Source organism: Myotis yumanensis, unplaced genomic scaffold (assembly GCF_028538775.1).
Source record: "Myotis yumanensis isolate MYYU_CA2020_CCGP unplaced genomic scaffold, mMyoYum1.0.hap1 SCAF_13, whole genome shotgun sequence".
Taxonomy (NCBI): Eukaryota; Metazoa; Chordata; class Mammalia; order Chiroptera; family Vespertilionidae; genus Myotis; species Myotis yumanensis.
Genome location: NW_027223764.1, coordinates 17,433,808 through 17,461,091, shown reverse-complemented (window position 1 = coordinate 17,461,091; position 27,284 = coordinate 17,433,808). Strand labels below are relative to the sequence as shown.

General features: G+C 45.5%; 1 protein-coding gene and 1 pseudogene across 3 annotated transcripts; both read left to right on the top strand.

Annotated features, from left to right (window-relative positions):
* Positions 1 to 297: 297 nt before the first annotated feature.
* NOLC1 (nucleolar and coiled-body phosphoprotein 1) lies at positions 298 to 12,853 on the top strand. Of its 3 annotated transcripts, none has more exons than XM_070432429.1 (13): positions 298 to 459; positions 5,943 to 5,998; positions 6,113 to 6,252; positions 6,356 to 6,489; positions 6,841 to 7,006; positions 8,344 to 8,465; positions 8,591 to 8,735; positions 9,044 to 9,172; positions 9,348 to 9,458; positions 9,568 to 10,227; positions 10,416 to 10,522; positions 10,875 to 10,967; positions 11,133 to 12,853. In XM_070432429.1, the coding sequence occupies exons 1-13, from the start codon at positions 340 to 342 to the stop codon at positions 11,289 to 11,291; spliced, it is 2,142 nt and encodes a 713-aa protein (XP_070288530.1). In that variant the 5' UTR covers positions 298 to 339; the 3' UTR covers positions 11,292 to 12,853. The 3 variants fall into 3 exon arrangements, with proteins under 3 accessions (XP_070288530.1, XP_070288529.1, XP_070288531.1); XM_070432428.1 differs by having other exon boundaries at positions 6,110 to 6,252; XM_070432430.1 differs by lacking the exon at positions 10,416 to 10,522 and having other exon boundaries at positions 6,110 to 6,252; positions 11,133 to 11,218.
* A 9,392-nt stretch (positions 12,854 to 22,245) lies between these two features.
* On the top strand, positions 22,246 to 22,588 carry LOC139022173 (large ribosomal subunit protein P1 pseudogene; annotated as a pseudogene).
* Positions 22,589 to 27,284: the final 4,696 nt, after the last annotated feature.

Genomic DNA, 27,284 nt, shown 5'->3' with positions numbered 1-27,284 from the left:
GAGGACAGCTGCCTCGGGAGAAAGGGCAGGGAAGTCCGCCGTTTTCCCGCCACTGCCGAGGGCGTGACCCCTGACGTCAGGCTCCGCCTTCGCAAAGTGGCGGGCGGCGGGCTCCGCCCTTACCAAGATGGCGACACGTGGGAACGGAAAGAGCTTACAGATTTTGCGTAGATCCTGCCTCCGAGGTGGAGGCGGGACATCCCTGCGGAGTGCGCCCGCCCCTTCCGCTGTGCGCCCGCGCGGCGCGATGACGTAACACGCTCCGCCCCGACCTCTCTGGCTCCCTGAGTTCCTGAGTCGTGTGCATCGGCAACGGTAGTGACGCGTGTTGCCCGGAGGATGGCGGCCGCCGGCTTACCCCGCGTGGTTCCCAGCGACCTGTATCCCCTCGTGCTCGGCTTTCTGCGCGACAACCAACTCTCGGAGGTGGCCAATAAGTTCGCCAAGGCAACAGGCGCTGTGAGTCCCGGGCTTGGTTCACGAGCTGGGGTGAGAGGACCACAGGGCTCCGGGCCCAGCCATGGTTAGGTTTCCAGGTAGAGAGGTCCGTGGGGTCCGCAGCGCAGTGTCTGCGGGGCCTTCGTGCGGGTTTTCGGTGGTGACTGGAGAGAGCCTGGAGTCCGCGAGGTCTTGACTAGGTAGCGCTGAGTCTTGTAGCTTTTTCTCTGTTGAGCGGTGCAGTGGCAGCAGCGTGGGACCCGCGTGGTCCAGATCACGTGGCTGGCGGAGTGGGAGCACCCCAAGAGGGAGTATCCAGTCTCACCGGAGGCTTTGGAAGCTCCTGGTTGCTGCTTTTGGCTTTAGTAGTTGGTGGAAAGCGTGACGACCTTAACTCTCAATCGGATTTACTGGGGAGTCAAAGATACATAACATGCTTTAGAAGGGTGGGATTTTCCGTAGTAAAGAAAATGAAGGAGAGTAGAGGCAGGATTCTGCTGTTCGTTACGCTGAAGTGGCATTGAGCATCATAGTTCTACCGTGCGGGCATAACAATGAGCTTGGATCTTTGACTTGTGGAATCAAATATAGGATTGGGACCAGGCTTTGTCATTCATTTAAAGACGTAAACTGGGGCAGCTTGATTAATCTGAGTGTTCCTATTTCTATGGGGAAGTCATCATACATTTTATAGGATTTTTGTGAGTTTTAGTAATATATACAAAGTGGCAATCCCATCCAGTGCCTAGTGCTCATCAGTGAGTGAAAGCCTTTATCATTGGGTTAGTAACTTAGGATGTTCAGAAGACATGTGAAAGGAAGATGACTAGGAACGTGAAAGGTTTGGAATCTACATCTCAAGAAAAGCAGACATGATTGCATGGGCAAACACCTTGAGAGAAGATAGAATCTTTGGGAGTCTAGGTCTTTTTTCTTCTTCTTCTTCTTCTTCTTTTTTTTTTTTTTTTTTTTAACTTTTATTGATTTCAGAGAGGAAGGGAGAGGGGGAGAAACATCAGTGATGAGAGAGAATCCTTAGTTGGCTGCCTCCTGCACGCCCCCTACTGGGGATCGAACCCAGGACCCTTCCGTCCCCAGGCTGACGCTCTATCCACTGAGGCAAACTGTCTAGGGCTCAGAACCAGGATTTTTTGTTTTTGTTTTTAATTAAATCTTTATTGTATTACATATGTCACCTTCCCCCCCCCCCCCCATTGACCCCTTCTAGCCTACCTCCACCTCCCCACCCCACCCCTGCCCCAGGCCTTCACCACCCTATTGTCTGTGTCCATGGGTTATACATAATATGTACACAAGTTCTTTGGTTGATCTCTTCCCACCCACCCACTCTCCCCCCACCTTCCCTCTGAGATTCTGCGGTCTGTTCTATGCTTCTATGTCTCTGGATCTTTTTTTTTTCCATTCGATTCCACATATGAGTGAGATCATGTGATACTTATCTTTCTCTGACTGGCTTATTTTGCTTAGCAAAATCTTTGTGGAAGACTTAGTAAGGGCCAGATGCTTTTTCCAGATTCTAAACACTTTATATGCTTTATCTCTTATCTCAACAATTTAAGATGTATAGTATTACCTTAGCCTTCTATAGATAGAGAATAAACTTGCTTAATTGGACCTACTTTCTGATTTAGCTAAACTTTTCCCAGCCCAGTGAAGCACCCCAACTTCTCTTTCAGGTAATTGTCAGCAACACAGCAGTAAATAGCAACAGGAAGCAGATTATTATTATAGATCATGCAGTGAGAACAAAGGGTAAAATGTTTAACTACAGCAGTGGTTGACTATATTCTGTGCAGTGAGGAAACCTGAAGTCATTTTTAAGGTCCACCATTTCTTACTTCTTTTCAGTTGGGTCAAGTTTCTAAACTTTCTAAATCTCCGTTTTCTGGCTAATGAAAAAAAAAATAGGATTCCACCCAGTCTCCTATCTACCTACTCCAGGACTTCTGTGAGGATCAAATGAGATGAGGCACAGGAAAACACTTCACAGACATTTGGTTACAGTGTATAATGTTTGTACCTCACTATAAAGCAAGTCGTGTTCCTGGGCTGAAGAAACTGCAAGGAGACTAGTCGCTAGGGAGAGGAAGCCGGGTGTTGCTACTTAATGTCAATACCCTAACAGACATTTAGCATATTTGCATATTAGCCTTTTGTATATCTATCTAATCTAATAATAGACAAACAGGGTAATTGACCCTTCGCTATGCCTCCCATTGGCTAATCAGCAAGATATGCAAATTAACCACCAACAAAGATGGCGGTTAATTTGCATACGTAGGTGTGAAGCGGCGGATTGAAGACTGAAGGCAGCTCTGGCCGGAGCGAAGGCCTGGGTCCCGGGTGCCGGAGGAAAACCGGTGCCGGCAGCCAGGGGGAGGGAAGGTGTATTGCACGAATCTTTTCATGCAACAGGCCTCTAGTATATATAGATTGATTTCAGAGAGGAAGGGGGAGGGAGAGAGATAGAAACATCTATATATATAAAACCCTAATATGCAAATAGATCTAACAGCTGAACTGAATTGGCCTCTATGACATGCGCTGACCACCAGGGGGCGTGTGTGGAACACGACAGACATCGGCTGTGGTGGGATGGTGGAGCAGGTGAGCGGGGGCATCAGACCAAGGCGTCTGGGACGCTGGTTGCTGTCATTGGGGTGAGCCTCTGGTGGCTATTCAAAATTCTTTGCTCCTGCCCAGTGCTCGCATCTGCTGCTGATGCTGGTGCCGCCGCTCGCACCCGCTGCTGGCACCCGGCTCTGGTCCCGATTGCTCAGCGCCATCAGCAGGTGCAAGCAGTGGCTGCAGGCCCCAATCGCCCCTCAGAGCAAGGGGAGGTGGAGAAGCCCTGAGGGGTGCTCGGGGCAGCAGCAGCTGCTTGCACCCGCTGAAGATGCCGGCCCCACTCACACCTGCTGCTGGCACCAGCCCCAATTGCTCCGCACCGTCAGCGGGTGCAAGTAGGGTCAGCACCATCAGCGAGTGGGAACGGGGCTGCTGGCAGACGGGACCGGGGGCTGTGGCAGGAGGGATCAGGCGGGGGTGCAGAGGATGGGCCGAGACCTGCCCCTGTGCCCACCACAGCCTCGCGGCCCACAGTTCCTTTCAAGGTGAATGAATTCGTGCACAGGGCCCCTAGTCAATGATAAGAGAGAATCATTGATCAGCTGCCTCCTGCATACCCCCTAATGGGGATCGAGACCGAAACCCAGGCATGTGTTCTTACCAGGCATCAAACGGTGGCCTCCTGATTTTTAGGTTGACACTCAACCACTGAACCACACCAGCAGGGCTGGATGCAGTTTTGTATACACGACATAGCTTTTTACCAATCTTCTCTTGGAGGCTGGTTTCCAGTGATTTGGTATTATAAACCACATTGCAGGAAACACTCTCTTGTATAAATGTTTGTGCCCTTGTTTCATGGGTAAGGGTAAGTTCCTAGATAATGTATTGCTAGAGTGAAAGGAATGCACATTTTATTTATTTATTATTTTTTTAATCTTCAGAGGAATTTTTCCATTGATTTTTCAGAGAGTGGAAGAGAGAGAGAAACACAGAAATATCAATGTGAGAGAAACACATCAATTGGTTGCCTCCTGCATGAGCCCCAACCAGGGCCCGGGCCAGGGAGGAGACTGCAATCGGGGTATGTGCCCTTGACTGAAATCGAACCTGGGATGACACTTTGGTCCGCAGGCTGATGCTCTGTCCACTGAGACAAATCAGCTAGGGCAGGAATGCACATTTTATAAAGGCTTTGATAAACAGGATTGACAGGTGGTGGATAGATGGTGTCAGAAACTATAGGAATAGCCCAAGTTTTTGATAAGTATTGATTGGGAAATACATAAGTAAAATGTTTTCCTTTTTTTTTCTTTTTGTTAATCCTCACGAGGATATTTTTCTATTGATTTCCAGAGAGAGTGGAAGGGAGAGGTAGAAACAGAGATAGAGAAACATCTATGTGAAGAGACACATCGATTGGTTGCCTCCCGCATGCACCCTGACCAGGGCCGAGGATTGAGCCTGCAACCAAGGTACATGCCCATGACTGGAATCAAACCCAGGACCTTTCAGTCCACAGGCTGACATTCTATCCACTGAACTAAACCAACTAGGGCTATTTTTCTAGTAATTTGTGCAAGTAAGAGAAGTTATGAAAGCTATAACTTTTTTAAAATCCTCATCTGAGGACATGCTTAGAGAGAGAGAGAGAGAGAGAATTGTTGAACGGCTGCCTTTCATACGTGCCCTGACTGGGAATCGAACCCACATCCTGGGCGTGCACTGCCAACTGAAGATCAGAGAGAGAGAGAGAGAGAATCGTTGAACGGCTGCCTTCCATACGTGCCCTGACTGGGAATCGAACCCACATCCTGGGTGTGCACTCCCAACTGAAGATCAAACTGGCAACCCTTTGGTGCACAGAATGATGCTCAACCAACTGAGCCACTGCCACTGGGCTGAAGCTGTAACATTTATATGAACTATGGCAGGGGTCCTCAAACTACAGCCCGTCCACATGCAAATACAAATATTGTATTTGTTCCTGTTTTTTTTTTTTTTTTAAATATATTTTATTGATTTTTTTACAGAGAGGAAAGGAGAGAGATAGAGAGTTAGAAACATCGATGAGAAAGAAACATCGATCAGCTGCCTCCTGCACATCCCCTAGTGGGGATGTGCCCACAACCCAGGTACATGCCCTTGACCAGAATCAAACCTGGGACCCTTCAGTCCGCAGGCCGACGCTCTATCCACTGAGCCAAACCGGTTTTGGCCCGTTTTGTTTTTTTACTTCAAAATAAGATGTGCAGTGTGCATAGGAATTTGTTCATAGTTTGTTTGTTTTTTAACTATAGTCCGGCCCTCCAGCAGTCTGAGGGACAGTGAACTGGCCCCCTGTTTAAAAAGTTTGAGGACCCCTGAACTATGGTAATTCTATATAATAAAAGGCTAATATGCAAATTGACTGAACGGCAGAATAACCGAATACCCAATGCAGGAGCTGCCCCCTGGTGGTCAGTGCGCTCCCACAGGGGGAGCGCTGCTCAGCCAGAAGCTGGGCTCATGGCGCATGGTGGGCTAAGAATGTCCAACTGACAGCTCCCGGGGCCCCCCCACCCCAAAGTGCACTAATTTCGTTCACCGGGCAACTAGTAGGTAATAAAACAGGTCACTTTTAAGAAAAATGTTTTTATTGAGTTTTGAAAGAGAGAAACATTATTGTCATCAGAAACATCAATTGGTTGCCTCCTGTCTGCATCCCGACCAGGAATCAAATCCACAACCTGGGTATATGCCCTGACTGGGATTCAAACTGGTGACCTTTCTGTGCATGGGACGATGCTTAACCAACAGCCATACCAGCCAGGGCAAAGTGGGTCATTTTTAACCAGACAATAACAAAATCTGATCTCCCCTAGAATAACCAGGATAAGGTTTTCTTACCCAGCTCTTTGTCTTTTCTCCTAAAGACCCAGCAGGATGCCAATGCCTCTTCCCTCTTGGACATCTATAGCTTCTGGCTCAAGTAAGTCTTTCCTGTACCATTTTGGCTATTTTCTCCCCTCAAGTATACTGGGCTTTGTTTCTTGGTTTGGGAAGGTCCTGGTCACCCAGAAGTTAGCCTGGTCTACCTCAGTAGGTCCACCAAGGCTCCAAAGCGGAAATTACAAGCAAATGGACCAGTGACTAAGAAGGCTAAAAAGAAAACTTCATCCAGTGACAGCAGTGAAGACAGCAGTGAGGAGGAGAAAGCCCAAGGGCCTCCAGCTAAGAAAGTTGGTAAGACCGGGTAGGGAGTTGGGGTTAGCAGTTCAAGGAAAAGGATTTGTAGTCTGCCTATACTGCCTAGCTGATTCTTAGTGGGACCTGTGCTTTTGTTCAGCTGTACCTGCCAAGCGTGCTAGTCTACCTCAGCATCCTGGAAAGGCTTCAGCCAATGCATCAGAGAGTAGCAGCAGTGAAGAATCCAGTGATGATGAGGAGGAAGAGGAGGACAAAAAGAAAAAGCCTGTCCAGGTTTGCAGCTTGGGAAGGAACGGGGTTGCTTAAGGGATCAGGAAGAAGAAACCTAAAATCTTGGCTTCTAGCTTGTGATCAAGAGCTGGTGGTGGACAGGTGATTATGGGGCAGAAAATCTGGGGACTTGCAGAGATGTGATAGAAGTATGAAGCCTGAAAAGGATATGTGAGGTTGAAGTTAGACTCGGAATCTAGAGTAAATCAACACACATGTCCTGCTTAGCTTTCCCTCGCCCCTGCTGCTCTGATAGCCCCTAAAAAGTAAAAGCCGATGAAACTTTTTACCTTAAGATGCTCCTGGATACCCAGAAGCTCTTGCCTAGTCTCTTCATTGTGTGTTTTCTCACAGAAGGGAGTTAAGCCCCAAACCAAGGCGGTCAAAGCTCCTCCTAAGAAGGCCGAGAGCTCTGATTCTGATTCTGACTCAAGCTCAGAAGATGAGGCACCAAAGAACCAGAAGCCAAAGGCAACACCTGTGGCAGCTAAAGCTCAGGCTAAAGCCCCAGGCAAACCAGGTACTGTTTCTGTTTCTGTTTCTGTTCTAAAAGGCCAGGCCGGGGACCAGCTTGCTCTGTGGATAGGTATTTAAATTGCTTTTTCAGCACAAGGGTGAAATGGTACTGGTGGTTGAACCAGAGATATTGATTATATTTATATTGATTTTAGAGGGGGGGAGAGCAGGGGGAGAGAGAGAAACATCCATTTGTTGTTCCACTTGTTTATGCATTCCTGCATATGCTCTGACCAGAGATTGGACCCGCAACCTTGGTGTATTGGGATGATGTTCTAACCAACTGAGCTTCCTGGCCAGGACCTAGTTTATAGTTTTTTAAAAGATGCTATTAATGAGTAAAGTATTTCATAATTAAGGGCTAGTAACTAGAGAAACAGTTTATTGGCAAGGGAAAATGTATTTTAAGAAATGGTATCAGTTTGTCATTTTTTAGTTGCATTACATAGACATTTTATGTTCCCACAAATCCCATTTTACTATGACCACTTGCACCCCTATTCCTTGTTCTTTTCACTACCATTTTTCCTCCTAAACCTTCATGCCATAGGACAAGTGAGAAGATTTATTCTATAATCTTCCTGTAGTGAAGGTTAGATTATGATTTATAGGCGCTTCTCTGGAAGTTGGAATAAAAGACTTCAGGGGCATATTTAAATTATTTGTATCATACCACTTTTTTTTTACAGAGAGGAAGGGAGAGGGATAGAGAGTTAGAAGCATCAATGAGAGAGAACCATCATGAGAGAGAAACATCTATCAGCTGCCTCCTGCACACCTCCTACTGGGGATGTGCCCGCAACTAAGGTACAAGCCCTTGACCAGAATCGAACCTGGGACCCTTGAGTCCGCAGGCCGACGCTCTATCCCCTGAGCCAAACCGGTTAGGGCAAAACTACTCTATCTTTAAAAGTGATATGATATGCCCTGACCGGTTTGGCTCAGTGGATAGAGCGTCAGCCTGCAGACTGAAGGGTCCCAGGTTCGATTCTGGTCAAGGACATGTACCTTGGTTGCAGGCACATCCCCAGTAGGAGGTGTGCAGGAGGCAGCTGATAGATGTTTCTCTCTAATCGATGTTTCTAACTCTCTATCCCTCTCCCTTCCTCTCTGTAAAAAAAAAATCAATAAAATATGTTTTAAAAAAAATAAAGATAGAGTAGTTTTATTCCTTATGTTGGGCAGGAAAGGCCTCCTTGATATAGTAAACCATAGCAGTCTCCTTCATGCCTGCTCTAGAGGCAAGAGAATTGATAAGACTCCCAAGTTCTGAGCTAATAGGATGGAGGTTTTTATGGCCCTTTAATTTCTTGATACTTCTAATGCTTTCTTTTTTCTTAGGCACTCCTGCTCGGGCAGCACCTAAAGTAGCTAATGGCAAAGCAGCTAGCAGTAGTAGCAGCAGCAGCAGTAGCAGCAGCGATGACTCAGAGGTGGAGAAGGCAGCAGCCATCTCTAAGAAGGTCTGGACCATAACTTCTACCAGGGAAGAGAGGGGTCTGGGGGTTAAAGGGGCAGTCTCCATTTCCTGGCAGGATTGATTGGGTCCACATTTTCCTGTGGTAACTGATTTTCTTGTATGATGCAGACTGTGCCTAAAAAGCAAGTAGCAGCCAAGGCTCCAGTGAAAGCAGCTGCCACCCCTACCCAAAAGAGTTCCAGCAGTGATGAGGACTCCTCGAGTGAGGAGGAAGAGGAGGAGGAGCAGAAAAAGCCCATGAAGAAAAAACCAGGTGACCAGATATGGAGAGTCAAGCTACATGACTATTACCAGGGCCCATGTGCAGAAGGACTGCTGTAGTCACCACGTGGACCTCTCCAAAGAACTGCTTGACATGTCTGCTAGTTTCTCCCAGAGAAAGGAGAAAGGCTCTGTGTCTTTTATAACCTGGACTTGAAAATGACATGTCAGCATCCCTGCCATGTTCTGTGTGTGGGAAATGAGTCACTAATTCTAACCCACACTCAAGGGAAGGGGTTAAACTCCATCAAAGAGTTTATGTACATATTTTAAAATCACCACACTCTCCCTTTTAAACAGGTCCATATAGTTCAGTGCCCCCGCCTTCTGCTCCCCCACCCAAGAAGTCCCTGGGAACCCAGGCTCCCAAGAAAGCTGCAGAGAAGAAAGAGCCTGAAGAGAGCAGTGACGACAGCAGTGATGAATCTGGTGAGTCATCACCAGTGGTGAGTGGGTCTGGGGAGTGTTTGAGAAATAGGAAGGTGAAAAAGCTCTTTCCACTGAAGCAAGATAGGACTAAAGCTCTGTGTTTTATGCATCCTTTTTATTACTCCTGTTTGGGTCTGGACTCTGGGCCCAGCCTAATGCCATAAGTTCTCTCCAGATTCAAGCTCTGAAGAAGAAAAGAAACCGACAGCTAAGCCAGTCATCTCTAAAGCAGCCACTAAACCAGCTCCAGCAAAGAAGGCAGCAGAGAGCTCTTCAGACAGCTCAGGTGAGGCATATGGAGGCCCTCCAGGCAGGGGGCACGGGGCACTCCATGGGCTCTTCTCAGTCTAATTTGTAATTTGGGAAGCTATTCATTCTACCCTCTTCTTGTCTAGACTCTGACAGTTCTGAGGAAGAAGCTCCTGCCAAGCCAGCCAGTGCCACCAAAAATCCCTCAAGTAGGCCAGCTACCACTCCCAAGCAGCCTGCAGCTAAGACAGCCACAGCTCTCAAGCAGCCTGCAGGCAGTGGCCAGAAGCCTCTGACCAGAAAAGCTGATAGTAGCTCCAGTGAGGAGGAGAGCAGTTCTAGTGAGGAGGAGGAGGATGTGGGGAAGGCGAAGAAGACAGTGGCCACCCCTAAGGCCAAGGTGATGGCCAAAGCAGTGCCATCTTTGCCTGCCAAACAGGCCTCTCAGGGTGGTGGAGACAGCAGCTCTGATTCAGACAGCTCTAGCAGTGAGGAAGAGGAGGAAGAGAAGGCATCTAAGCCCCCAGCTAAAAAGAAGCCACAGAAGACAGCAGGAGCTGTAGCCCCTTCCAAGCCAGCCTCCACAAAGACAGTGAAGGCCAAGAGCAGCAGCAGTTCTTCAGATGACTCCAGTGAAGAAGAGGAGGAGGAGGAGGAGAAGCCCAAGGGCAAGGGTACTCCTAGACCACAAGCCCCCAAAACCAATGGCACCTCTACACCGACCGCCCAGAATGGAAAAGCAGATAGGAACAGCAACAAGGAGGAGGAAGGAAAGACAAAGGCAGCAGTAGCAGTTTCTAAGCCAGGTCTGTATCCACAGAACCTGCCCTCTTGGGTCCTCCCGCCCCCCCTCAATTAGGATGGGATAGATACTCTTTGGGGGATGACATAGAGAGAGGAGGCATAATGACTAGGTTCCAGTTGCAGGCCCTCAGTGTGGCAACATGGGCAGAGGAACAGGAAACTGGTCTGAGTCTGGCTTTTTGTTTTGTAGGTTTAGGAAAGAAACGAAAGCAGAATGAGGCTGCCACGGAGGCAGAGACTCCTCCAGTCAAGAAGATAAATCCTCAGACCCCTAACACATTTCCAAAAAGGAAGAAAGTAAATTGTCTTCTTTTCCTCTCGGGAGCTAGCCTTTATTTATTTTTTTATTATTAACAGGAGGAAATAAAATTTTAATACATGTGTGGGCAATTCACATATGCATGAAAATTTCAGACTGGGGCAACATTGGGTATATAAGCCATATTTGGACAAAGAAGAAAGGGGGGTGGGGTATTATATTTTAGAAGTGAGAATGGGGAGCTAGCCTTTCAAGAGTAGAAAGAAGAATCTGGAATCATTTTGATAGCTCTCTGCCTGTCCTGGCAAAGGTGCACATGTGTGTAGCTTAGGAGGGCTTTTCTGTCACCTGACCACTCCGTCTTTAATTTGGTACTTCGTTCTTATCCAGGCAGAAAAAAGGGCATCATCACCATTCCGAAGGATCAGGGAGGAGGAAATTGAGGTGGATGCTCGAGTGGCAGACAACTCCTTTGATGCCAAGGTGAGGAGAGGGAGTCACCATTCTTGAGCAGTGTTGGGTGGAAGAGAGGACAGTTTTGCTTCAGATTGGTGGGAAACTCCCTGGGTTCAGGTTGCCTTGAGAAGGGACAAGAACGTGACAGGGCCCTGGTGTCCTATGTGTTGACCACCTCTCTCTACTCACCAGCGCGGTGCAGCCGGAGACTGGGGGGAACGAGCCAATCAGGTCCTGAAGTTCACCAAAGGCAAATCCTTCCGGCATGAGAAGACCAAGAAGAAGCGGGGCAGTTACAGGGGAGGCTCCATCTCTGTCCAGGTTAATTCAATTAAGTTTGACAGCGAGTGACCTGCGGTGATCCTAGCAAAGCAGGGGTGATGATCCAAGACTACTTACTTTCCCCAGTGGACCTAGGAGCTCTCAGCTCTATTAGGGGAGGTATTGGTGAGGACAGCAGCCTAGAATAGGTCCGAAGACATTGTATCGGAACATCCTCTCTGGTCCTTTTCTGTGTTCGTAGTTTTGTACAGACTTGTTTGTGTGTGTTGAGTAGCAAGGACAAGGTAAGGGGAGTGTTCTTTTTAAATAAAAATTAGTTTTAGTTGTCATCCCCTTCTCCCTGTTCTGTGGAAGTCCTCATGCTGAGAAATTTGTATATTTTCTATTGAATCATTTCCTATTGATTTTTGTTGTGATTTTCAGAGGTGTGTTCCCATAGGTAAAAGCTATTGCCCAAGACATAGTAAAGGTTACGTGTGAATTTTTATAATTGGAGAATTCTGCCTATGTGAGTGCACATGTCCACATTTCATCCCTCCTATTAGCCCTGGTGAGGGGCAGTTGAGAATGGTTAATGTATATGTCTGTTAAGCATGCACTATGTAGTTCTTCCTCATTCATGCGGTCTAAGACTGACGTTTTCAGCCAGCACTGACGTAGCTACTTTGGGGGATAAAATTAACTGTTTTGTTACAGGCAAAATTATGGTGTGTGAATGCTGTGGAGTCAGTCTGAATATTTTGTTTTCTGTAATTTTATCACTATTACGGAATATTTGCAATACCTGTTTTTTAATTTGAAAGCATAAACTTTTTTATTATTCAAAAGACTTGTTTTGGTGACTTGACCTTTAACAGTGTTGAGTACTAAATTGAAAATTGCATCATCTGATTTTTTTATATTTTAGAGAACAAAATAACATTAATCTGGAAAGTACATATCACTTGGTATGTCTATCTTAGTAGCAATACTGACACAAAATTAGTTTCAGTAACTCCTGTGTGGTTGGGAATCATTGATCAAGAAAGTGAAAGAAGACAAATAGCCTCAAATCCTCAGTAGGAATTAGATTACATTAGGTAAATTTATAGGTCACCTATGTATATGCTAATGAAAATGGGAAGAACCTTTACAATGCATATTATCTGGTAAAACTTGAATAGAGTGGGTTTGGGAGAGCATCCTAATAGGATTAATGTGTTTTGTAGTTGCTACGTGGGAGCAAGTGATGTGCCCCTTTCAGAACCTTAACTGTCCGTAACAGTGGAGGGGACGATAAAAACCAGTGAGCAGCGCTATGGTAGGCTAAGCTGGCTGATGGTAAAGCTGCAGGTCATGCTGCCCATGCTCAGCCAGAGCACAGTGGAGAAGGAAGAGTCAACAAACTGGAGACTGGGCTGTCCCTGTGGTGGGAAGGTCTGCTCCAGTTTCATGGGCAAGGTATAGGTCCTGAAGTTAACCTCCCCTTTTTTGGATTCCATACTCTCCAAATAACCTGATAATAACCTGGTTTTCCATGTAACTGCCTCTAGGTAGGAAACGCACTGTTCGTGCTGACATAGGTGTTTCAGTCTGCATGGTAAAGTTATACATCTTACTACAAAATAATAAACTGGTTGGTTTCTAATGTGTCATGGAGTTTTATTGTGAGTCCAAAGCTCTCCTACCTCCCATTCACACCAAAACAACTTGGGTGCCAGTTAAAGGGCTGGGGTCCAGACCTCTGAGTTCACTACAGAGCCTTCTTGGGGTTGGCCATACCTCATCTCTTGGTGCCTTTTCCAGGCAGTAGTCCAGCCAGTGTGTAGTCTAAATTGGGGTTGGCAAAATGGCCTCTGGGCCAGATCCAGCCCACGGCTTGTTTGTGTATTACTTAAAGGGCTTTAAAAAAAAAAAAAAAAAAAAAGAATATGACAAACTTCATGTGACTCACAAAGCCTACAATATTTACTGTCTGGTCCTTTACAGACAAAGTTTGCTACCCCTTGGTATAAATCAGTGATTTCATAACATCAGCTGAAAATTAGAATCATCTGGGGTACTTCTAAGAACACTGGTAGCCATCCAGGGGCCCATTCCCAGACTGGTTGAGTCAGATGCTGGTGTTCTCTGGTGAGGCCTCTTCGCTCCCAGGTGATTCTAACAAACAACCAGTGTTGAAATCCACTGATCTAAGAGTATCTGAAAAATATTTTTCCTTTCCTCTCATGGTTCCATTAACAAATGTCCTTGTTAAGTCTGTATAAATATCTTAAAATGAAATATAATATATATGCATTAACTTTTCTACTTAGATGAATAATTTGTAAGTGTACTGCTTATTGTTTAAAGCTATGGTTATTTTTTTCTTTTGCATTTTATAAACACCTTTCCCAGTCTTGTTTGCTTTTTTAACTTAACAGACCTCCTTTCCCCTTAGGCCTGAAACTGCTACATATATGCAGCTAATGTGTTACACAAATGAGGCAGTTTAGCAAATTGTCTAACAGCATTTAATGGGAAATTACTTAACGTTTCTGAGTTGGCTTTCTCATATTTAAAATGAGAGTAGCCAAAACCGGTTTGGCTCAGTGGATAGAGCGTCGGCCTGCGGACCGAAAGGTCCCAGGTTCGATTCCAGTCAAGGGCATGTACCTTGGTTGCAGGCACATCTCCAGTGGGAGATGTGCAGGAGGCAGCTGATCAATATTTCTCTCTCGCCGATGTTTCTAACTCTCTTTCTCTCTCCCTTCCTCTCTGCAAAAAATCAATAAAATATATTTTTTTAAAAATAAAATAAAATGAGAGTATTATCTCATCTGTAAAATCTGACTACTCTGAAGGGTTGTAAGGACGGAGAATTTAGAGCATTTAGCACGGTCCCTGGCACGTTGTAAGCACTCCGTGACTATCACTTGGATTATAAAAGAGGATTTTGGAAATGACTTTTTTTTGGTGTCCTTGTGATGTGCAACATGCCATTTCTTCAGTGACTCAAATCGGAACAGAGTCAATGAAAATTTTTTTTGTCATTTGTTTAGTATCTTTATTCATGATGCCAAGGATTGACATGCAGAATCGATCTTGTTTATTAGAAACTTTAGTTTTATGAGGGATCTGAAATTCCCACCTACCACTGATGGGTCCTGGCACTATTGCTGAAATCCACAAATTCAGTGAGTCACACACCTGATGGCTCATGCCTCTATCTCAAAATGCACACAAGGCAGGATACTGTCCTACAACTCATAGTTTTGTGCTGCACAGGTTATATTCTGACTGCAACCCAACTTTTTTAGGGGGATATTAACTAAATCAGGGTTTCTCAACCTCGATATTTCCATTTTGGGCCAGATCATTCTTTTTTTGTGGAGGATTGCCCTGTGTGTTGTATGTGGAGCAGCATCCCCCAGCATGGGTACCCAAAGTGCTATATAATTCCCTGGAGGCAAATTATACCTCGTTGAGAACTACTGGGAATAGCTGAGTATAAAGTGATTTGCTTAGGGTTGATAACTGCAATTTAGTGGCACATGGAGACAAGAATCCAGGTTTCTGTCTGAAAATCAGCCTGCCTGTGTACCAGCCATAGAGCTCCAAGAGAGCTCAGTGTGTAAAGGGGCAAGTTGGACATGGGAACAGTTCTGAGCAGTGTGCTGAGTCCTGTCACCAAGGGCCAGAGAAGCACTGCAAAGGGGACAAGCAGGAAAATCCTGACCTTGGTTCAGGATCCCGAGGAGAGGAACAGCTTAATTTACCATGCAAGGAAGAGGACATTTTTCAGTGGGAGAAGAGGCCTTTTTAGGATGGATCAAGAGGGTGTGTAGAAGGTAGGGGCAAGATAATGCTAAGTCTGACTCAATGAAGATTCAATACCCATGGCCAAGGCAGGGATTAGAACTTTATTTTGTCCCCCTGGGTATTTTAGGGGATTGATAGTCCAATGCAATGTTCCTGGTGCTAATACAGCTGCCAGGAAAGCAAAGTTCCTGCTGATCACTTCAGTTTTCACCTGCGCCCTGCAGAGCCTGCTTAAGCTGTCTGCAGTTTCTGAACAGGCCAGTAGGTGGGGCTTTTGCCCACTGCAAGGAGCTGAACTAGACCAGTTAAAAAGCCTTACATTGTCATTATTCCAGTTATATTCAACAAACTCAGAGAATCTGCCATGAGTTTTTGGATACAAGCCATGAGGTGAATTAAGACATAGGCCCTCATTTGAGGACCCTTGTTCTGGAGTGGAGAAAGGCCCTTCTGATTATGAGAGCTTGGCTTGTAGAGGGTGTTCACCATGGAACCTCCAACTTTCCTCTCAGGCCCTGGAATTCCCACAAGGGGGGTCAGCCACAGATCCCCACTGCAGACCTGAGCCTTCCTAGGTCTGGATGCTCAGAGGCCATGGCACTTTCCCATCTTCCCTTTCACCCCTCCTCTCCCAACATAATCCCCTTTGGAGGTCAGGTTTGAGAATAAACACCAGACTTCCACCTTGGAAGTGGGTTGGACGGTGGGAGGAGTACAATATTTCAATAATTATTAGCCTGCCAGACACACATTCATACATTCAGCAAATATAAGTGTTTACTATGTGCCAGGCACATAATATGTGATTTTGTGTCAGAGACTTTGAAGACACAATCATGAGTGAATAAAAAAACAGTTCCAGCGATCAAAGTTTACCTAGTCTAATGTGGGGCAAATATATTAATCCTCACAAATAAAGTGTAAATATAAACTTCAGTGAAATGAAGGCAAAGTGCAAAGAGCTATGAGAACATGTAACATGGGAACTGACTCATGTTATGGTAGGACTTCCTCATGGATAGGGTAACCATGTAATTTATCATTTAGACTGGGATGCTTTTGAGAGTGAAAGGGAGAGCTGTTAGTAATTAGGCTAAGACGAACAGAGGTAAAAAGACTATCCCAGGCAAATCAGGACATGGTCACTGCAGTAATAAAAATCTTTACTGAGTGAGACTTGAAGGTGAGAATTACTTAGGTGAAGGTGGTGAGGATGAATGAGTAGACCTGTGTGTTTTTTCCAGCTAGATGGAATAGCGTGTATAAAAGCCTTTTTAAAAAAATAAATTTTTATTGTTCAGATTATTACAGTTGTTCCTCTTTTTCCCCCCATAGCTCCCTTCACCCGGTTCCCCCCCCCCATTCCCTTGCCTCCCCCCCACTGTCCTCGTCCATAGGTGTACGATTTTTGTCCAGTCTCTTCCCACACCCCCCACACCACCTTCCCCCCGAGAATTGTCAGTCCACTTCGTTTCTATGCCCCTGATTGTATTCTATTCACCAGTTTATTCTGTTCATCAGATTTTTTATTCACTTGATTTTTAGATTCACTTGTTGATAGATATGTATTTGCTGTCACTTTGTTCATAATTTTTATCTTTACCTTTTTCTTCTTCCTCTTCTTAAAGAATACCCTTCAGCATTTCATATAATACTGGTTTGGTGGTGATGAACTCCTTTAGCTTTTTCTTATCTGTGAAGCTCTTTATCTGATCTTCAATTCTAAATGATAGCTTTGCTGGGTAATCTTGGTTGTAGGTTCTTGCTATTCATCACTTTGCATATTTCTTGCTACTCCCTTCTGGCCTGCAGAGTTTCTGTTGAGAAATCAGCTGACAATCGTATGGGTACTCCCTTGTAGGTAACTAACTGTTTTTCTCTTGCTGCTTTTAAGATCCTCTCTTTGTCTTTTGCCCTTGGCATTTTGATTATGATGTGTCTTGGTGTGGTCCTCTTTGTGTTCCTCTTGTTAGCAGTTCTCTACCATTCCTGGACTTGTAAGTCCATTTCTTTCACCAGGTAGGGGAAGTTTTCTGTCATTATTTCTTCAAATAGGTTTTCAATATCTTCCTCTCTCTTCTTCTGGTGCTCCTATAATTCGGATGTTGGTACGCTTGAAGTTGTCCCAGAGGCTCCTTACACTATCTTCATATTTTTGTATTCTTTTTTCCTTTTGCTTTTCCAGTTGGGTGTTTTTTGCTTCTTTGTATTTCAAATCTTTGACTTGATCCTCTAGTCTGCTGTTGGATCTCTGTATATTATTCTTTATTTCAGTCAGTGTATGCTTAATTTCTGATTGGTCCTTTTTCATATCCTTGGGGGTCTCACTAAATTTCTCGGAGGTTTCTAGAAGATTCTTGTGTAACCTTATAACCGTGGTTTTGAACTCTATATCCAGTAGTTTGCTTTCCTCCATTTCTTTCATTTATGACCTGTTTCTTTGTCTCCGCATTTTGGCTGCTTCCCTGTGTTGATAGAGTGGTCTTGTGTGCTAGGTGTCCTACAGGACCCAGTGGCTCAGCCTCCCCAATTACCTGAAGTGGACACTCTTGGTGCACCCCTTTGTGGGCTATGTGCACAGTCTTGTTGTAGTTAAGCCTTGATTGCTATTGGTATCACTGGGAGGAATTGACCTCCAGGCCAATTGGCTGTGAGGACCAGTTATGTCTACAATGGGAGAACTGCTGTGCTGGAGACACCCTTATGGGGCAGGACTTGTTTCAGTGGGGCTTTGGCACTCATTGAGTCTGCCCCCTGAGTGTGTCTCTTATGGATATGAAGAGTTGTAATCTGGATGGTCTCACTCTGACCACTGAGTACACTGGCTCTTGGATCTCCAAGGAGGTGCAAAGTCAGCCACTGCCTGAGGCCACCCAGCAGGAGCTACAGAGAGATCTGCAGATTCCTCCTCTTTGTTTGGGGTTTGGAGGTGCCCCGATGAGGCCCAGCTGTGAAGCAATGCAGGCTGCTGCTGCTGCCGGGCCTTAGGCCTTCCTTTGGAAGCTCTGGGGTTCTCTGACCCAGCTGCAGTTTAACAGGCTTTTAGGCGGAGAAAGGTGAGGCCATTTGTATGCAAAAGTCTTTGCACAGCCGAAACCTGTTTGGCTCAGTGGATAGAGTGTCGGCCTGCGGACTGAAGGGTCGCAGGTTCGATTCCAGTCAAGGGCATGTACCTTGGTTGCAGGCACATCCCCGGTGGGGAGATGTGCAGGAGGCAGCTGATCGATGTTTCTCTCTCATCGATGTTTCTAACTCTATCCCTCTCCCTTCCTCTCTGTAAAAAATCAATAAAATATATTTTTAAAAAAGTCCTTGCACACAGCTTGGGTGGGGTTGTAAATTGGGTGGGGCGGGGTCTCAAGGAATCACCAGGTTGAAGCAAACAGCAATGACTGCCAATCTGCTCTGCCTCGGAGAGGTCCTGGGGTCTCTGTGTCCCACAGCCCCGTGCAGGAACAATGAACGCTGCGAGCACCTCTGTGAGAAAGTCGCCCTCACGTTCTGGCCTGATGCCAGACATTCCATTTTCTCTTCGTATGAGTCTGGGTCCCCAGATTCTTGCCTGGAACTGGAGTTCAGAGTAGTTGGGAGCTTGTATCTCCCTCCCAATTGAAAAAGACAACAGTGTACCCAGTTGCCAGCCCCTTCATGTGTGCCTCCGTACCTCCACACTGCCACACCTCAATGCGCTTTTCTCTTTCCTTCTAGTTGTAGAATTTCCACTCAGCCAGCCTTCCTGTGGTTCTGGATGATATTTGTTTTGTCGTTTAGTTGTAGTTTTAATGTAGTTGTGCGTGGCAGCAAGTTCAGGTGTTTATCTATGCCGCCATCTTGGTTGTCCTCCCTATTCCACTTATTTTTAAAATGTACATTTGGAGCATTTTTTAAGTGTGAATTTTATGTTAATTACTCTTAGTATCTCCTGCCCTTTTCAAATACATAGTGCCATCACTTTTAAATCTTTTGAAATCTGCTTGTAAGGACAAATGATTTCTGGAAAGATTGGGGAGGCAACAGGTCTTGAGTTGACTTTGGTATGAGAACTCACAGAAACATGTGTTAAGAACTGAGGTGAGGGGGGTTGGGGTGAGGGCATGTGCCAGGGGGCATGGGAGGCCGGGGGGAGGTCAATGGGGGAAAAAAAGGAGACATATGTACTACTATTTGTAATATTTAAACAGCAAAATAACATTTTAAAAAATGTAAAAAACACACACAAAAGAACTGAGGTGAAATAGTTGCCCAGCTTCTGATAGGTGGGAGCTCCTCTCACTGCTTCCTGCATGCAGATTTTTTAGTAAGTGCCAAAAATCATGTTTTAAAAATTGTGGTCTTTTCCAGCCAGCATGGCTCAGTGGTTGAGTGTTGACCTATGAACTGGGAGCTCACAGTTCAATTCTCTGGTCAGGACACATGCCCGGGATGCGGGCTTAATCCCCAATGGGAGGGGGGTGTGCAGGAGGCAGCTGGTTGATGTGTCTCTCTCATCAATATTTCTCTCTCTTCCTCTCCCTTCCTCTCTATCTAAAAATTGATAAAAAACATATTTTTAAAACATCAATGATAAGAGAGAATCATTAATCAGCTGCCTCCCACATGCCCCCCATTGGAGATTTGGGTTTCAGGCATGTGCCCTGGCTGGGAATCCAACCCTGACCTCCTGGTTCATAGGTTGATGCTTTTTTTTTTTTATTGATTAAGTTATTACATATGTGTCCTTATCCCCATGTTACCTGCTATCCCTCCCACTCATGCCCTCAACCTCCTGTTGACTGTGTCCATTGGTTAGGCCTATATGCTTGCAAATAAGTCCTTTGGTTGATCTCTCCCCCTTACCCCCACCCTCCCCTACCTTCCCTCTGAGATTTGATGGTCTGATCGATGCTTCTCTGTCTCTGGATCTGTTTTTGTTCATCAGTTTATGTTGTCCATTATATTCCATAAATGAGTAAGATCATGTGGTATTTATCTTTCTCTGACTGGCTTATTTCACTTAGCATAATGCTCTCCAGTTCTAACCATGCTGTTGCAAATGGTAAGAACTCCTTCTTTTTTTTTTTTTTTTTTTAATAATTTTTATTTCTTAAAGTATTACAAAGAGTATTACATATGTCTCCTTTTTTCCCCCCCTTGACCTTCCCCCGGCCCCTACCCCCCGCCCCCCCCCGCCCCGTGTCTTGTGTCCATTGGTTAATCTTATATGCATGCATATAAGTCCTTCAGTTGGTCTCTTAATCCCCCCCCCAACCCTCCCCAGGCTTCCCACTGTAGTTTAACATTCTGTTCAATGTTGCTCTGCTTCTGTATCTATCCCTGTTCATCAGTCCATACTGGTCCCCTTTATTTGTCCCAACCTCACTGGAGTAGTCTCAACCTCACCAGGGTCGTCTGAGCCTCACCAGGGCCGTTTCAACCTCACCGGGGCCGTCCCTACCTCACGGGGGCCGTTTCAACCTCACCGGGGTCGTCCCTACCTCACGGGGGCCGTTTCAACCTCACCGGGGTCGTCCCTACCTCACGGGGGCCGTTTCAACCTCACCGGGGTTGTCCCTACCACACCGGGGCTGTTTCAACCTGACTGGGGTTGTCCCTACCACACCGGGGCCGTTTCGACCTGACCAGGGTCGTCCCTACCTCACGGGGGCCGTTTCAACCTCACTGGGGTTGTCCCTACCACACTGGGGCCGTTTCGACCTGACTGGGGTCGTCCCTACCTCACGGGGGCTGTTTTGACCTCACCGGGGTCGTCCCTACCACACCGGGGCCGTTTCAACCTGACCGGGGTTGTCCCTACCACACCGGGGCTGTTTCAACCTGACTGGGGTTGTCCCTACCACACCGGGGCCATTTCGACCTGACTGGGGTCGTCCCTACCTCACAGGGGCTGTTCAACCTCACCGGGGTCGTCCCTACCACACCGGGGCCGTTTCGACCTGACTGGGGTCGTCCCTACCTCACAGGGGCCAAACTCCTTCTTTTTTACTGCAGTGTAGTATTCCATTGTGTAGATGTACTACAGTTTTTTAATCCATTCATCTACTGATGGGCACTTAGGCTGTTTCCAAATCTTAGCTATGGTGAATTGTGCTGCTATGAACATAGGGGTGCACATATCCTTTCTAATTGGTGTTTCTAGTTTCTTGGGATATATTCCTAGAAGTGGGATCACTGGGTCAAATGGGAGTTCCATTTTTAGTTTTTTGAGTAAACTCCATACTGTTCTCCACAGTGGCTGCACCAGTAAAAATATATTTTATTGATTTTTCACAGAGAGGAAGGGAGAGGGATAGAGAGTTAGAAACATCCATGAGAGAGAAACATTGATCAGCTACCTCCTGCACACCTCCTACTGGGAATGTGCCCGCAACCAAGGTACATGCCGTTGACCGGAATCGAACCTGGGACCTCTTAGTCCACAGGCTGACACTCTATCCACTGAGCCAAACTGGTTAAGGCCATAGGTTGATGCTTAAACCACTGAGCCAAACCGGCCAGGCAACATTGACTATTGAAGTGGGATAAATGCAGGTAAGCTGTTGTAATGACGCATATTATAATCTTTGAAGTAATCACTAGACGCATAATAAAAGAAAGTACAGCCCTAGCCGATTGGCTCAGTGGATAGAGCGTTGGCCCGCAGACTGAAGGGTCCAGGGTTCGATTCTGGTCAAGGGCACATGCCCGGGCTGTAGGCTCAATGCCTCGTAGGGGGCGTGCAGGAAGCAGCCAATCAATGATTCTCTCTCAGTGTTGATGTTTCTATCTCTCACTCCCTCTCCCTTCCTCTCTGAAATCAATAAAAATATTTAAAATAAAATAAAGTACAACTAAAAAGCCAAACAGGAGGAAAAACGGGGAGTGAAAATTACTTTATTAATCCAAAAGGAAATGAGAAAGGAGAAACAAAGAACAGATGGAAAAAATAGAAAATAGTAAAGTGGTAGTTTTAAGCCCATCTATAAAATGAGTAGTTACATTAAATGTAAATGGTCTAAGCACTTCAATAAAAAAGACTATCAGACTGTACATAAAAAAAAAACACAAAAAAGCAAACCCGCTTCCATGGTGCTTATAAGAGACACAAGCTGTTTAACACTCAAAATCCATTTGAGCCCCTCTCTCCAGCTGCGGCTAAAGTGCTCGGTCCTGCGGAGGAAGCTAAGACCACGTTGGGGTGAGATCCTCACTTTATCCAGCAACTAGCACCGCTCCCGGCAGTGCCCGCCCAGCACTTGCCCACATGATGGCTTCTATCTCGGAGCTCACCTACATCTACTTGGCCTTTATCCTGCCTGACCAAGAAGTGACAGTGACAGAGGATAAGATCAATGTCCTCATTAAAGCAGCTGGTGTAAGTGTTGAACCTTTCTGGCCAGGCTTGTTTGCAAAACGTTTGGCCAATGCCAACATTGGGAGCCTCCTCTGCAATGTAGGGGCTGGTGAACCTGTCCCAGCAGCTGGCATTGCTCCAGCAGGAAGTCCTGCCCTTTCCCCCTACTGCCCCAGCTGAGGAGAGGAATGTAGAAGGAAAGACAGAAGAATCTGAGGAGTCTGATGATGACATAGGCTTTGGTCTTTTGGGCTAAAACTCTTTGTAACACATTCAATAAAAAGCTGAACTCGGGAAAAAATCCATTTGATATGATCACCAAGTAACAAAGGAGAAAAACATGATTTTTAAAATTATTTTTATTCATTTATTTATTGATTTTAGAGAAATGGAGAGAAAGAAAGAGGGAGAAACATTGCTTTGTTGTTCCACTTATTTATGCCTTCATTGGTTGCTTCTTGTATGTGCCCTGACAGGGGACTGAACCCGCAACCTTAGCGTATGGGGATGAATATCTAACCAACTGAGCTACCCAGCCAGGGCAAAATATGATTTTTTAAACAGTTGACATACAATATTATATTAGTTTCAGGTGTACAGCAAAGTGATGAGACATTTAGATACCTTATGCAGTGATCACCCTGCTAAGTCTAGAACCTCCCTAACAGCATACATAGTTTGTTCCTTTTTTCTTCTTTTCCTGCTTTCCTTTGTATTAAATGTTTTTCATGGTACATTTTGTCTCCACTATTGGCATATTAATTATACCTTTATTTCTTTTTTTTATTTTACTGATTTTTTACAAAGAGGAAGGGAGAGGGATAGAGAGTTAGAAACATCGATGAGATGCCGAAACCGGTTTGGCTCAGTGGATAGAGCATCGGCCTGCGGACTGAAGGGTCCCGGGTTCGATTCCGGTCAAGGACATGTACCTGGGTTGCGGGCACATCCCCAGTAGGGGATGTGCAGGAGGCAGCTGATCGATGTTTCTCTCTCATCGAAGTTTCTAACTCTCTATCTCTCTCCCTTCCTCTCTGTAAAAAATCAATAAAATATATTAAAAAAAAAAAAAAAAAAAGAAACATCGATGAGAGAGACGCATCGATTAGCTGCCTCCTGCACACCTCCTACTGGGGATGTGCCCGCAACCAAGGTACATGCACTTGACCGGAATCGAACCTGGGACCTTTCAGTCCGCAGGCCAACACTCTATCCACTGAGCCAAACAGGTTAGGACTATACCTTTATTTCTTTAGTTGTTCTGGAGTTTATAAAATCCTTTTTTAAGTCTAAGTCTGCCTCCACATAATATAGCACTTCATGTGTTATTACCTTTTTTAAAAAATAAGTCCTTATTGTTCAGATTATTACAGTTGTTCCTCTTCCCCCCCCATATCTCCCCTCCACCCAGTTCCCACCCCAATCCATGCCCTTACCTCCCCACACAGTGTCCTCGTCCATAGATGTACGATTTTTTAAAAAATATATTTTATTGATTTTTTACAGAGAGGAAGGGAGAGAGATAGAGAGTTAGAAACATCGATGAGAAAGAAACATCCATCAGCTGCCTCCTGCACATCTCCCACTGGGGATGTGCCCGCAACCCAGGTACATGCCCTTGACCGGAACCGAACCCGGGACCCTTCAGTCCGCAGGCCGATGCTCTATCCACCGAGCCAAACCGGTTTTGGCGATGTACGATTTTTGTGTAGTCTCTTCCTGCACCCCCCACACCCCCTTCCCCCCCGAGAATTGTCAGTCCACTCCCTTTCTATGCTCCCAATTGTATTCTATTAAACAAGTTTATTCTGTTCATCAGATTTTTTATTCACTTCATTTTTTTTATTTTTTTTATTTTAAATATATTTTATTGATTTTTTACAGAGAGGAAGGGAGAGGGTTAGAGAGTTAGAAACATCGATGAGAGAAAAACATCGGTCAGCTGCCTCCTGCACACCCCCTACTGGGGATGTGCCTGCAACCAACGTACATGCCCTTGACCGGAATGGAACCCGGGACCCCTCAGTCCACAGACTGACACTCTATCCACCGAGCCAAACCAGTTAGAGCTTCACTTGATTTTTAGATTCACTTGTTGATAGATATGTATTTGCTGTCACTTTGTTGTTCATAATTTTTATCTTTACCTTTTTCTTCTTCCTCTTCTTAAAGAGTACCCTTCAGCATTTCATATAATACTGGTTTGGCGGTGATGAACTCCTTTAGCTTTTTCTTATCTGTGAAGCTCTTTATCTGACCTTCAATTCTAAATGATAGCTTTGCTGGGTAGAGTAATCTTGGTTGTAGGTTCTTGCTATTCATCACTTTGCATATTTCTTGCCACTCCCTTCTGGCCTGCAGAGTTTCTGTTGAGAAATGAGCAACAGTCGTATGGGTACTCCCTTGTAGGTAACTAACTGTTTTTCTCTTGCTGCTTTTAAGATTCTCTCTTTGTCTTTTGCCCTTGGCATTTTGATTATGATGTGTCTTGGTGTGGTCCTCTTTGGATTCCTCTTGTTTGGGATTCTCTGCGCTTCCTGGACTTGTATGTCTATTTCTTTCACCAGGTAGGGGAAGTTTTCTGTCATTATTTCTTCAAATAGGTTTTCAATATCTTCCTCTCTCTTTTTCTGGCGCCCCTATAATTTGGATGTTGGTACGCTTGAAGTTGTCCCAGAGGCTCCTTACACTATCTTCATATTTTTGTATTCTTTTTTCCTTTTGCTTTTCCAGTTGGGTGTTTTTTGCTTCTTTGTATTTCAAATCTTTGACTTGATCCTCTAGTCTGCTGTTGGATCTCTGTATATTATTCTTTATTTCAGTCAGTGTATGCTTAATTTCTGATTGGTCCTTTTTCATATCCTTGGGGGTCTCACTAAATTTCTCGGAGGTTTCTAGAAGATTCTTGTGTAACCTTATAACCATGGTTTTGAACTCTATATCCAGTAGTTTGCTTTCCTCCATTTCTTTCATTTGTGACCTGTTTCCTTGTTTCCGCATTTTGGCTGCTTCCCGTGTTGATAGAGTGGTCTTGTGTGCTAGGTGTCCTATAGGGCCCAGTGGCTCAGCCTCCCTAATTAACACATTGTTTGCGGGTAGCTTTTATCCCACGCTAACAGGTGGCTCTACTACTTACAGTCAACGTAAAATGTATAAATACGTTTCCCGCATATAATGTGTTAACTGAGGTGGACACTCTTCGTGCACCCCTTTGTGGGCTGTATGCACAATCTTGTAGTTAAGCCTTGATTGCTGTTGGTATCACTGGGAGGAATTGACCTCCAGGCCAATTGGCTGTGAGGACCAGTTGTGTCTACAATGGGAGAACTGCTGTACTGGAGACACCCTTATGGGGCAGGACTTGCTTCAGTGGGGCTTTGGTGCTCACTGAGTCTGCCCCTTGAGTGTGTCGCTTATGGATGTGAAGAGTTGTAATCTGGTATGGTCTCACTCTGACCATTGGGTGCACTGGCTCTTGGATCTCCAAGGAGGTGCAAAGTCAGCCACTGCCTGAGGCCACCCAGCAGGAACTACAGAGAGATCTGCAGATTCCTCCTCTTTGTTTGGGGTTTGGAGGTGCCCCGATGAGGCCCAGCTGTGAAGCAATGCAGGCTGCTGCTGCTGGTCCTTCGGCCTTCTTTTGGAAGCTTTGGAGCTCTCTGACCCAGCTGCAGTTTGTTAGGTTTTAGGTTGCAAAAGGACAGGCCATTCATATGCAAAAGCTGCTGTGCACATTTTGAGTGGGGTTGTAAATTGGGTGGGGCAGGGTCTCAGGGAATCACCAGGGTGGAGCAAACAGCAATGGCTGCCAGTCAGCCCTGCCCTGAAGAGGTACCCAGGTCTCTTTGTCCCGCAGTCCCGTGCAGGAACAATGATCACTGCGAGCACCTCTGAGAGGAAGCCTCCCTTGTGTTCTGGCCCAATGCCAGACGGTCCAGATTCTCCCCATATGAGTCTGGGTCCCCAGAGTCTTGCCCGGAACTGGAGTTCAGAGCAATCGGGAGCTTGTGTCTACCTCCTGATTGAAAAAAACAACAGTGCACCCAGTTGCCAGCCCGTTTTTCGTGTGCGCCTCCGCATCTCCTGCCAGTCTTAATGCGCTTTTTTCTTTCCTTCTAGTTGTAGAACTTCCACTCAGCCAGCTTTCCCGTGGTTCTGGATGTTATTTGTTTTGTCTTTTAGTTGTAGTTTTGATGTGTTTGTGAGAGGCAGCAAGTACATGTGTTTACCTATGCTGCCATCTTGGTTGTTCCTCTGTTATTACCTTTTTTATTATAGCCATCCTACAGCAAGTGAAGTGGTATCTCATTGTGGTTTTTGATTTGTGCCGGTGTCCAGCCCCAGCGGTTCAGGGGTTTCCAAAGGTGTGGACGGCGTCAGTAAAGAATGAAGGGCACGGAGACAGCGTTCAGATGATCAGCATAGTCAGGTTCTTTTTCTATTGTCCTGTTACAGCTGTATTTATACTATTTGATTCTATATGCATGCCTCTATAGTTACATCATGGTATGTTTTGGGTCTTCCTTTGACCTTTTACGGTTCCATGTTTTCTTATCTGACCTTTGCTAAAAATCTTATCTCTATCTAGCTCTGTTGATTTTAATCTTATCTATTGTCTATGTTTCTACATTCTATTCTAAAGGTTAGTCTCTGTGTTCCATTATAAGGGCTAGTTTGTTATTTCTATTCCAAGGTCACTATTCTACTGCTCTACTGTTAAGCTATAAGGAAATAACTGAAGGAGATTTTCCTATTCTATGGCCTAAGTAAAGGTTATGTCCTTTTAGGCTTGCTGGTGGTCTTCCTTGGGACTGTCCTGCATTGGCGGGTTTTTAGGGGTATAGGCTTTGGTACTTTCTCTGATGGGTAGACCCCTGGGGATGTGGGCCTAGCAAGTCCTAAATTTATTGCTAACAGTCTTAGTCTAAGTTCCTCATAAGTAGTACACGGTA

Excerpts from the sequence above, each read along its gene's own strand:
- NOLC1 (XM_070432428.1), top strand. The coding sequence starts at position 340 with ATGGCGGCCGCCGGCTTACCCCGCGTGGTTCCCAGCGACCTGTATCCC. Across the intron at positions 6,253-6,355 it reads GCCTCCAGCTAAGAAAGTTG|CTGTACCTGCCAAGCGTGCT; the intron begins GTAAGACCGGGT and ends GCTTTTGTTCAG. Across the intron at positions 7,007-8,343 it reads TAAAGCCCCAGGCAAACCAG|GCACTCCTGCTCGGGCAGCA; the intron begins GTACTGTTTCTG and ends CTTTTTTCTTAG.